At 32.6% G+C, this 12989-nt stretch overlaps 1 protein-coding gene and 2 long non-coding RNA genes across 4 annotated transcripts; 1 reads left to right on the top strand and 2 right to left on the bottom strand.

The window, feature by feature from the left end:
* Positions 1–645: 645 nt before the first annotated feature.
* Positions 646–4165, bottom strand: LOC147909885 (uncharacterized). Of its 2 annotated transcripts, XR_015544781.1 has the most exons (3): positions 3255–4165; positions 1761–2292; positions 646–997 (listed from the first exon to the last, which is right to left on the bottom strand). It is a non-coding gene; the product is annotated as an uncharacterized LOC147909885 (long non-coding RNA). The 2 variants fall into 2 exon arrangements; XR_015544780.1 differs by lacking the exon at positions 3255–4165 and having other exon boundaries at positions 1761–2307.
* Positions 4166–4211: 46 nt separating this feature from the next.
* LOC147909884 (uncharacterized) lies at positions 4212–11447 on the top strand. Its single transcript, XR_015544782.1, has 2 exons — positions 4212–4289; positions 8444–11447. It is a non-coding gene; the product is annotated as an uncharacterized LOC147909884 (long non-coding RNA).
* LOC105153328 (endocuticle structural glycoprotein SgAbd-2-like) lies at positions 11256–12675 on the bottom strand. The gene is made up of 2 exons (XM_087405287.1): positions 12552–12675; positions 11256–12239 (listed from the first exon to the last, which is right to left on the bottom strand). The coding sequence occupies exons 1-2, from the start codon at positions 12561–12563 to the stop codon at positions 11844–11846; spliced, it is 408 nt and encodes a 135-aa protein (XP_087261413.1). The 5' UTR covers positions 12564–12675; the 3' UTR covers positions 11256–11843.
* Between the last annotated feature and the right edge of the window lie 314 nt (positions 12676–12989).

Here is a 12989-nt window from a genome sequence, read left to right as displayed (position 1 = left end):
ACACTTCTTATAAAAATTTTCTAAACTTGCCATTGGAGTACTATAAATAACGTTAAGATGTTAAGTAATATTATACGCTTTCATATACTCGCGTCAATCATTGAGCACGCAATAATATACTCCGTATGCTAAACTTGCGTAAGGATTTCACTAAATGATGCCTGAAATATCAAAATCTCGGCTATATGTGTGTACATCCGAAAGGTTATGTGTACACGCGTATAAATAGATAATACTTCAGCATACGACGACGGTCACTGATGCAATCGTCCGAGCATTATCTTGTCTCTTGAGAGAACATAGATACAGGAACGTATAGAATGATCAAATATAATTGCATCACTATCGGCCATTTTACGCTCTTACCGCGCGCGCGCGTATGTATATATATATATATATATATATATATATATATATACACATATATATATATACCTAATCGATGAGAATTACAATCGCGTAGATGTTTTCCACAATCTTTTTGAACAATATAATTAAATTGGCATTAACTACTTTTTTCCAACCAATTAGGAAGCTTAAATCCTCATCGCAAGCAATCTGCGTTCTCGCAATCGGGATTTACAAAGCGATTTACGGGTTCCAAGACGTTCCAGCTGTGTGAATCTGCAAGGCTAATTTTAAACGTTTTCTTTTTTTTTTTCTGTTTATACAAAACGAGTCATTTTAAAGAAGTAGCATACAATGATATATTGAAAAGTTATAAAGACTATTTTACGTTTAATTTGCTTTGCGACCGCAGGTTTGTCTTGTGATTCCGTTTTATTAATCGAGTATTCGCCTGTCGATTTCCGGCGTCGCGTTTCTCGCACGAACAAGCCCAATGGGTACACGAAATGAACAACGGCGCACGAAGTTATTGATCATTAGTCGAAATGTCAGCGATAAACGCAGGCACTTCGGCACCAGGTACTTAGTTTCTTCTGCATCGATGTAAACGGATAATTTGTATTGCAGTTAAACGAATGTCGCTCGCACGCTGGAAGAGAAAAGTTTATATTATAGATTGTTCGAAAATCTCGGTTTTAATTTTAACGGCGTTAGCAATTTGGATATTAATTTGTTTTAGATTTAACAGTTTTAAGATTATTTAGACATCTAGATATTTATAATATTTAGATACTTTTTTTAAATGTAACTATACATAATTTTTATAATATTCACATTAATAGTAAAAGGCATAGAAGTGGCAATTATAAAAGTAACAACCATACTAGTTTTATATGTAGAGTTAATGATAAACAAAAATATTAGACATCTTATTATAACTATTATTTAAAATTTTAATTTAAAAATTGATTTGTGGCATTTGCTGTAAATGATGTAAATTATTCTTTGTTTCAAGCTTATGTATAATGTCAATGATTAATAGAAAACAATGTAGGTAAAAAAATGTTAACTCAGTTATCGAAACTGTATAATAATTTTTTCAATGTACGTTAAAACTACATTCTAAAACGACCTTTTTGAGGAAGTTTGCTTGATATAATATAATATATATTATGTATACTACATATTTCAAGCAAAACTTTCCTCGGAGAGGACATTTTGAAATGTAGCCTAATTCTACATAAAACTTGCATAGTTGTCATTTACATATATAATTACTATCACAATGTTTTTTAATAAGTATATAAATTATTTAAAAAATTACTTAAAAAATTATTTATATAATAAATGTTACAATTACAGCCAACATCGATTGTATCTGGACAAGGGTCAAACAGTCTGTGTTTACTCACTAAATGTGTACGATACGAGAGTGGGCGATGGGGGGAGTTTCATGTTCCGTTTTATCCATTCGAAACCGATCGGTTATGTACGCGACTTCTTGTACATACGTTTGCCTTGTCCATTCACGCAGTCGTACGACTCCATATAGTCGCACACTGCGCCTGTTCTCTCCTCGCTCTTCATTCTGCCAATTTCTGTCTTTCTCCCTTTCTCGCGAATGTCTTTCGCAGCCGACTTCCATTCAAGCGCGCATTCCTCGGGACAGAGGAGCTGATAGGCGCATCCGCGTGCAACCTTTCCTTTTCGACGCGGCCTTAGGAACAGCCGGCGTGAAGACGTGCCTCTGTATTGCGACAACTATCCAACATCGTACTTATAAGGCCGCAGCTTAGCAATGCGCGTCTCTACCAGATGATATTTCGACTCGTGTCGAGTCTCTCGTGCGATGCATTGCCGCGTATCTCTTCTTCGTTCGAGCGAATCCTTCACCCTTTGTCCATCGCTATCTAGGTCTGTTGACGCAGACGGCAGCTTTTGTTTCTACAATTTGTTTTCTATGTACAATAATACATAATATTATAATACGCGATCCCCAAGTCAATGAATTTAAATGCTAAATAAATGTTTACCGTATCTATAAAATAAAAGATGACGTGAAGATTTATCAAATTGTTTTTTTTAAATTGCTCTTTTAATCGATTGCTTAAATATCTTTTTAAAGTTGATGCCAAAGTCGATTTAATAGATATCGTCTATTAGACGAAATTTAGATTTTATAATAACAATCTACGATATTATATAAATTTCTAATAATTTTTTAATTTTTTATATTCAGTAGATCTGTTAAATTTGAAAAAAAACCTATGTTTTTTGTCAATTTAACAAGAATCTCTAGAATTTTACGCAATAATTAATTTTCTCTCTTTCAATTTTTACAATTACAAAACGATGTTTTATTATTATTTAAATTAATAAGAAAAGGAATGCAAATATTACATTGTCTGACGTCGATCTAACTATTTTCATGGATAAGCTCCTACAGTTTTCTTCAGAGTTTGATTAATTTTTAATGAGTCTTTGGAAGTTAAGAAATTTTCATCAGTGGCAGTCAAAGTGTCTATATATTTTTAAATTTCTATTTTGAACACATCGAGATTATCGACAATTTATTAGTTTGATGTGCACACACATTTGCAAAATATATAAATAAGATAGTTAATAATGTTATATGTCGTTGTTATCGATTTTCGATTTTTATTACAATTCGTATATCTTTTTTATGCCGCGTTCCGATTTTCCGATTTAAATCTAGCTTTTTAAAATATCGCCAGTGACTGGCAAACTTAAACATAAAATACACGTTTATGTTAACCACTTCGTAAATACGCTCGTGGTTGTTACATCGTCATGAATGATTAATGAATTTTCCTACAACGTGGTATTTCTACCTTAACCCAAGATGAACCGATACTTGAAGATCTTGGCCGTTTTATTTTTTTTACCTGTAAACTAATGGCTGTTCGAAGCTACGGCTTAAAAATGTTGTTTCGATGATTCATCGCTTGGTTAACATATTTGCGTCGGCGATGATGCCTGCTAATTATGAAGTTAATGATAATACGTGCGCTCATTATTCCGTCATATCAAAATTGCAAATATAATTTGTTCAACATTTTTAATGTTCTCTTACCGAGAAAATTACATAACTTGTGAAAAACATTTTAGGTATACTATTAGACAGGTCATCATTAACATCTTTTTGAATTTTTAACCTAAATATTAATTTAACATAATATGATTATGTCATTTGAATGTTTTATGTTAAATTAATAGTTAACATTTTTTAGCGTTAAAATAACACAATTTAGGAATAAGTGAACAAATAAATAATGTAGTCTTAAAACGTATATTTAATTAAAATAAATGAATAAAAGATAAATGTGTGTGTTAATTTAAAATTCCAAGTATTAATTTTACTGATAAAATACGCTTTCACAATTTGTTTCTAAACTGTATCTGAGTATTACATTTTTTATGTTAATTTTTACATATAATGCTTTTGTTACTGTCTAACATATTCAAAATTGAATCGTTTAAGACACGTGTAAATTTGACAGAAATTTTTGTCGACTGTGTGGGACTTAGATTTTTCTACAACAAGATGTTATTCCTCGAAATATGAACAACTTCTTCACCAAAGCACAGGCATGTCCGGGATAGTCGTGGCGATTTGTGTCGAACAAGCTAAGCGCGTTGCCGAGGAAGAACGACTGTCTCGCTGATGCCAAGCCGATTGTTGATCGGGAATTTTAAATGTCGCGTAAGCGAATGCGGGAGGGAACAGCTGCGTTCTCGCGTTAATCAAGCACCTTAAAAGTCGGTCGCACGGCATCCCACCTCTCACGAATTGTCAAAGTAATTTTCGCAGCGTATCCGAGAGGAGCGTTCCGCTCTCGCGCGGGATGAAAGTAAAATTGAATTCGGCGCGAGTTACGTCTTCTCGCCTGCGGCCAGGCACTCTCTTAGGAGCGTTCATGGTGGGTACTTATATGTCAAGGTCGCTTTCCATATACACGTGCCTCATACTCCCGCTGTCGTCTTACATTTCGTTCGGAATAAGTTCGCATGCTTATTACTGAGAGATTTCCGATGTATTCGCGGAATATTTACGCCTGATGTAATCATCAGTCGATTTCGAATTCATATTCTGTCATCGAAATTAAATTTATTTATTTATTCACTTAAAAAAGAATAACCAGTATATGTGTTCTTCCCATATACTGGTTATTGCGGTAAATATTACCGTATACTTCAGTGGTTGAATTGATAAGACACTGAATGTAGGAGGTCCAAGTTTAATATGGCATATTTATCGCAATAAATTCTTTATAATATTTTAAGAAGCTCATTAGCATCAGTATTATTAAATTGTTTGTCAACATAATTTGTGACATTATTCCAACTTCAATTTAGGACTGTGTTTCAAGTTTCAAGACCGACAAATAATCGGCGAACAGTTTGCTCGAACTGGAAATTGTAACGTTCATGCAAAAATATTATTATACAACATCTGCTTTAACTGAATATTCTTCTTTGCTTATTTAAATTAAAACTATTAAAAATTAGCAACTTTGAAATATGTTGCAAATGTCTAATTGTGACATTATCTTTTTGGAATTTCTTTTTTAGACAAAAATTTGCAGTTTCTTGTTGTTTTCACGTTTGAATAATTCATGATCCATAGAGTCGTATAATCATGATCTATGATCTATGACATTATGTTGCAAGAGGGGCGCGTTGAGAATCATCTCGTCTAATTGCGTCGAAGCAAAACTCTAGCTGAAAAAAAATCTCATAGTTCTTTATGAGATGTATTATGTCCTCATGTTTATAATGTTTTCAGCGAAACACGTAACGACTGGAACGGAAAATTTATCAGCTGCATAAAACAACCAAAATGTCATTGCGATGAAGTAATTGCGTCAAAGTTCTCTTGATTACAGCCATAAATTAAAAGAAATTATTTTAAAAAAACTTTTTATCTACATTGGAAAAAATCTGACATAAATTGAAAATCTAATAGCTTTAACTATATATTGAAAAATAAACGAAACAAATTTCTTTTTAAATTATCAGTGAATGATTCACTCCTTGCTTTAAGTATATATTATTAGAATTTCTTGGTAATAATTTATTTAATAGGCGAACATAACTTTTTACTAAAAGAGTCGTCTGATGAATGTAAAAGTATAAACGCTCATTTAATAAATGGCAATATAAACAAACAAAAAATATAAAAATTATTTTCATATTTTATATTAAATATTTATTACGTATGAAAAGAAAAGCATAAATGATGATTTGAATTTATGATGTATTCTGATCACACAAATATTTATTAACTCAAAATAATATTTTCTGTACATTTAATTGTCGTCGATTTGATATTACTAGCATCTTGAGCTTGTAAAAGACTTATTGCGAAAAATATTACTTCAGCCAGGATTGGAAACTGGGACCTCGATCCTAGTTGTAACATCGACAATCAATTTAAAATTTGTGATTATTATTATTTTAGTCGATTGTGTTCAAGAGAGTCCGAAAGTAATCATAGATCTAAAATAAATGTAAGATAGACTGAAGAGAATTGGATCACAGGACGAATCGGATTAATGTAAATATTGAATTAGTTGACATTTGTGGTTAATTTTATTACTTTTTTGTCCCAGAAACAGCTTTAAAACAAAAAATAATAAAATTAACGAAAAATCTCGACTAACTGTCTCATGAAAATTTATTATATTGATCCAATTCTCCCTGTGATCCGATTCGCCTCAGTCGAAATGTTATTCCAACATCTTGCTTTAACGATAATTGGCGCTCCTCTTATTTATTGTGTTGATTTATTTATATAGTGGTCTTGTTCTAACTTATTATTGTTTAAAATATAATATTTGAACTCTCAGAATTCGCACCACAATGAACTAACGCTAGCATATTAATCAATGTTTATTTGACCACTGACACACTGTCTCTTGTTTTTGTAGACTGCGAGATTGTTTCTTCTATTCCTCTATACACAATTGTAGAATAGAATGGGACACACTTGTTCACAATTTTTAACCTTGATTAAATGTTTGCTTACTCTGTTTTGTTATGTATCTTATTTTTTCTTTGTTTCATTGTACAGGAACTAAATTAAAATATAGAACGTCAATATTTTTCTTTGATTAAAACATAGAAAGGATCAATACCCAAGATAAATGCATTTGGCAAGCAATTATTTTACGTTTTTTTTCTGCAAACAACAGTATTTATTGAAACTCTTGAGCGATACTGTAACTAGAAATTTTATAGGTTCAACCTAAAATACTAACAATTGAAATCCTTATACAGTTAAATCTATTAAACATTTTAACTGTACAATGTCGAGCAATCAATAACCAGAATTCTGTTTGGTTTTAAATATATTCTATAATATTTCATGTTTTATTAATATAATCAAAACATTTTTCTCAGTGTGTAATATAAATTGCAGAAGCTACAATTCTAAAATCCGCATTGCAAAGCTGAATTGTAAAATCAAGAATATTTGAGATAATTATAAGTGTTTTCGAAAACTCAGTAATTAGCAATAAAGCAACACGGTATATCAACGCCTTTACTTCGCTTATATTATTTTTCGTTCCTTAAGCGCGCGATCGTGACTTCGTGATCACGTTGACCGATATGAGAATCAATCGTCGAAAAATCTATAACTGGTATCTAAGAAGTTCGCAGGCCGACATCGTGATGAGGAAGACTTTCTCCTCGGCGGGGGCGCGTGCAATAAAGTGACCTGCATATCTAGAAGGAACCGATAGAGTAATCGAATGACCCGGTGGTCTAGTTATAGTTGCATAACCGCGTTGTAGCGACATCTTTAACGAGTATCGAAACTCTCTTGTTTGTTAAACAGACGTACACTGTTAAATTTATAATGTCAGATTATATTCAATTTGAATTATTTTTATTCATTTCTATAGGTCATCATTGCTCTTATTCAATATGTCGTTAATTCGACTAAACAATAGAGGTTAAAAATAAACAACGTCTCCATATTAATGTAATAGAAGTAACCGATTTAACTCAGGAGATATATCTGGCTCTTTTATTATTTTAGTTTATTATTTATTAAGTAAATAATTATTTTAATTTATTATTTATTAAGTAAATAATAAACTAAAATAATAAACTCTCTCTAAAGAGACAGATATATCTCCTGAGTTAAATCAGTTATTTCTATTGTTACATTAATATGAAGACGTTGTTTATTTTAAAACTAATTAACCAATTTAACTATAGAAATGGATTTATTTGCATTTGACACATATATATAAATTGAAAATGTTATTTATTTAAGGGATTGAGTTACTATTGCTGCTTTGACATCTAACAATGTAAAATACAATTAATCAAAGTAATTTTTTGATTATAAAATTATTTCTTATGTGACTGCTAGAAGAATAATAAACAAAAATGATAAATAAATATTCAGAAGACTTTCCTATGTCCTGAAAAAAATTCCCACGTCACAATGCTCCCACAATCTCGGAGTCTGCAACTCCAAGCGTCTGTTAATTTGTTTGTAGAAAATTAACTCGAAAATCCCGGTGAGACCTTTGAAACCATTCCGTCCGTGCAACGATTCGATCTCCAGGTCGTGTCAGTTGCAACGCAAGAAGAGGAACCCACGGGTGTAAGATCAGGATCAGATCAGATCCTTCGAGCGTGCAACCAGCTATTATATTCGCCGTCCACGGAGGCGGATCACAGATCCATGTAGAGATATTTCGCGCAAGGCGGTTTCGTACATTTAATGATGGTGCTCGACGATTAAAGAACGGACTTTTCGAAAATATAATATACGATATAATTGAAATAACGACATCTCCACACGAGCAATGATTGTTAAAGAACGATTATTATCTCGTTCTATTGTTTGTCATCATATTTTACATAAAAGGAAAAGATTAGATTCAGCGACAAAATTTAAAATTTGTAAATAATTTAAGTTTAAGTTTTAATTCCTTCGTGATTCTGGACTGACTATTTCATAGCAAAAGCCTTACTCGTTTCCGTGAAGCAATTACCTCGTGTCGGGGACCACCCATGATGGTTAATCACGACGGAATTTTTCATACAACTACAGGGTGTTTGAAGCATCGCTCGTGTCAGCGTATCTAGAACTGTCAATCGCAGTAATTTGGGGTTGTGATCTACGTGATGGCAGAACGTGAGAGATCTACGATGATCGAGCCGGCGATTAGATATTTCGAGGTGCATCCAATCGTTGCATCCGCTGATTGCGAGACTCGTATGCAGATTCCAGCGCGGATACTACGAGGTACAGGGCTTGTAGAGATGTAGGGAACTTCGATTGATCGGTATACACAAGGTAAGAGATATGAGGCAAGAATTAATAGGAATTTAACGAGATTCAAAACGACGAATGATTATTATAATGATGTTCTTGCAAATTAATAAATATTAATTACCGTAAGTTTCAGTTGTATTTTTATATACTCTAAATTTCGTAGAGTGAGATTTTACTTCACGAGATTTAAAGAGTATATAAAGCATACACGGAAAAAACGGTTTTGCTGAAATTATCTAAAAATTTGTAGCTAAAATACAGATCTGAAAATGTTTTTGTTGGACGTCATCAATATAATATTATGTAGAATGTTTTAACGTTATTGACAACGCTGCAAAATGTTTTGGCATAGCAATCAGTTTGTGCGTCCTACATAATTATTTTAATAAAATTAACCAAATAAAATTATTTTCAGATCTATATCTATTGTAGTAAAATTTTTAGATATTTCAACAAAATCATCCTTTCAGTGTAACGTTTAAGCTATGATTGCGTAGGCGTCTTCAATTACTGTTTAAAAATCAATGATTAATGAACAGTATAATGTGATGTAGATAAATAAAAATTAAAGAAACCGAATACATAAGAAATAGGAAAGAAAATATCATCTTTCCACCATCTTCTAAAACACACTCCAGAGTAGAGTGATTTACGGGAGAGAAAAGATGTGCCACTCCGAGATTGAAGAGGCTTGTCTTGCGCGAAAAATATTTTCAATTTAACATATGAGAGACAAAAAGAAATACGAGAGTTTCCTCGCAATTTTGTACTATTATCCACGGTATTCCTTGAAAGCTCAGCAACAAACCAGTGATTTAATCGTTCTGACCACAAATATTTACGTTGTGCGTGTATGTGTGTTTGTGCGTGTTTGTATATGTGAATATGGAAAATATCTTAGGAATAAATTAATTTCAAGGATCGCCTCTTCCTGAGCGGCTCATAGTCGAGCGACTCTCGTTCGGTTAGTTACGTTTCGTCGTATTTTACGTCTCTATTAATGCATATGTGCATAAAAGGATTTGCGTGAAGGATCGTCGGCATGCACAATTTTGTCTGACGTAAGTATTAATTCTTTAATCCACATAGACGTTTCTTCTTTTTCGACACTGCACGCCGCGCATTGTCCACGAATAGCGAGCGTATCCTGTACGTAACGGACGTCGGACACAGGCTAATGCGATGTCGTAATTCTCGTTTTTATATCCGCAGCACGTCCCGCCGTAAGACGCGAGCATTTATCTTATTTAAATCGCACGCTTTTGTGTATCCGCGAGGATACGTGCCACGCGAGGATCGTGTCGCTCGTTTTGGATTAGCGCGCGCGTTCCGTTTCCGCCGGGAGAGATTGCTCGCCCGGCGCTATTTCTCAGCTGGAATTGCGAAAATCCACCTTCGGGGATATTCCTGGACAAAGAATTGTAACTCACGTGGCGATTCTATGAAAATACGACGCGTGAAATTTTGACAAACTTCTGTAGAGTTTTTCTTCGTAAAATTCAATCAATTTCTGAAAAAGTATAAGAAATATAAATAATATAAAATTGCATTAATATGGTCTGCACTGAAAAAAGTCGGAATATTAGCAAGCAAATAGCTGCCTTTGATAGAAATAATTTTGCAATTTTATTGTAAAATTCTTTTAGATAACAAGGCAAGATCAATTATGTTAAAGAATCTTATAACAGTTGCAAAGCTGTTTTATCTGATGAACGCAGTCAATGTTATGTGTGACATTTTCTTCGATATTCAATAAAAAAATTTGACTGTGTGATGACGAAATATATATTTTTGTAAAGTATACTTCATTAATTGTAAAAAACAGAATAAATGATTTATTTGCTATAAGAATAAAATTTTATTTTACCATATTTAAAGATTCATTTTAGTAAAATAAATATCATATCCACAAATAAATTTTTAAGTATCTTTTTCTCATTGACAATGTATTTGTTGTTTGTAGTTTATATGGATAATTAAATCTTACAGCCACGTAAATATTCAAAATGTTTCATATTTTTAATTAGTGTTCAGAAATAAACATTTTCTATTTTGAATCTAACTACCAATTTTCAATATTAGACTCAATAAAAATCGTTTAGGTAAATTACATATAAATATATTGTATATAAAAAAACGATGTTATAATTAAATCAATTATAAATTCAAAGGAGCTGTTAATGTGAAACAATTTTAATATAAGAACCAATGCAAGCGTATATATATCCTCCTTTTGATTTATAATTAATATCGGATTAGTTTATATCAGAAATATAAGAAATATAAAATTATATACATCAAAACATTACGTGATGTGAAATTTTGCAAACCAAAATCTATATATTCGACAATATTACTCGCCAATTTTGCCACTATCTTTCGCTATTTTGTCACATTTGGCGATCACATTGTTGCGTCACCTATTCAGCTTGCCATTAAATATCACTTCGTGTTTATTCATATAATTACGAATTAGCCAATCGGGCTCAATCGCGATCATCGACGTATTCAAATTACAAGCTATCTATGTTTTAATGAGCGGAATAGTGATGAGATAAATTTCAGTAGAGGGAAAAAAGTACATGAGTCAACATTCAAACACGTTTATTTTGACGGTTAACAGAAATAACGTTTAATATAAACGCAATTGTGGTTTTGTATACGCAGTATGTGCGCTACGCGACTCCTTAATTAATACAGCAGGTGCTAATTGACTGCACTAATTCAATCCTGGGACAACGTTCTCGCCAAAGGAAATTTGCTAAATTATTTGAATGTGCTAGAATTATAAATGCAGCTAAAGATTTAAAGCCCAAAAAGTCGTGATAGACATTACACGTAATTTTGATATGTTTAATTTCCAATGAAATCTTTAACTCATTGTAATTATATATATAATGATACTGGATTAATATTTGATTGTTAATATATTTACTATTTTGAGCACGACAAATGAGACTACAGCATTGTGAAATAGATAAGAGAAAAATATCATCCTAATTTGACAATTTGTCTCTCTCTTGATTTGAATTTTTCTAAATAAGTGCATTATACTTCACACCTCGCGTATTTTTATATCAGCAGTAGAAGATATACATAATTTTGAACGTAATACTAACGATTGTAAGATCGAAGGATCATTGGTAAAATTTCAGTCTGAATGATCTGTACGTTACTATGCTTCAGGGTTGTCTTCCTCGGGATGCTGGGCATTGTACTCCAAGGCTCTCAGGATAGCAGAGGGGATTGGAGGTGCGACTGGCAGATGCTCGCCCTGAGGATGGAAACCAGTTTCATCGGCAATGTAGCTCAAGCTGATGGGAATGCCGTTATCATCAGTATAGCTGAAAGATCCCTGAACGCGAAGAGCGTCCTCGTCTTTGTCGATATTGAAAAGTTGACCCTGCTCCTGTGCTTGGATGCCATTTCCGGTCTGGTAGCTGTAGCTATATGAACCGTCAGGATTTGGTCCGTCCTGCTGCGAAGCTACGATGGGAATGAAATTATCATGCAAAGAATTCGGGGGTGCAGCAAATGCAGCCACTACGAGCACGCAGAGAAGTGTGGCGATCTGAAAAAAATTGTTTCTTTTTTTCTGATTGATTCAAAACTACAAGAAGTATTTCGGAGAAGAAGTATAGAATTTTGAATAAAATGGATTACACAATATTCTTTAATTAAAAAATATGACTGATTTCAGATTTTATTATACGCTCACGTTGTTATAACCGACATCAACATCATTTGTAATTCTTGACAGTAGCTAATTTAAAACAGATTTGTCTGTATGAACAACATTTGATATTTTTCAAAAATTGTATGATAAAAACAAAAAATTAATGATAGCGTGAATTAATTCTTTATTAATTTTGTTAAGACTTACCAGAGTCTTCATAATGCTGATGACGATTGTGTATCTCGTTATAAAATCGAAATTGAGGAGACGCCTTTTATATAGTATTGCCGAGAAACCTGCTAGGTTAGCGAAGATCTCCCTCTTATTAATAGATTTTTGGCTATGGTATGTTGATAAATATGCATGTTACATCATTTCTCGATGAAACTGAGCGGGGCGTGAGGCAAGATGACTATAAAAATAGCAATATAGTGTCTTTCAAATGTTATTCGTGTTTTTCAAGTATCCATCGAATTTTACACGAAAGTCGAATATAATTTAGAAATCACATCGAAGACCACATTCGATAATTCTTTCGCTTCCAATTTTCAAACTGTTTTTCTATTTAAACTTCCGTAATGATTGAGAGAATTTGTTCAGACAGAAAAATACATACTGCATTTAAATATTAATTTATACATATAA

The sequence above is a fragment of the Acromyrmex echinatior genome, chromosome 4 (assembly GCF_024713525.1).
Source record: "Acromyrmex echinatior isolate Ae372 chromosome 4, ASM2471352v2, whole genome shotgun sequence".
Classification (NCBI taxonomy): domain Eukaryota; kingdom Metazoa; phylum Arthropoda; class Insecta; order Hymenoptera; family Formicidae; genus Acromyrmex; species Acromyrmex echinatior.
Note: the sequence above shows the minus strand (reverse complement) of the source record. Positions and strands in the feature narration are given on the sequence as shown.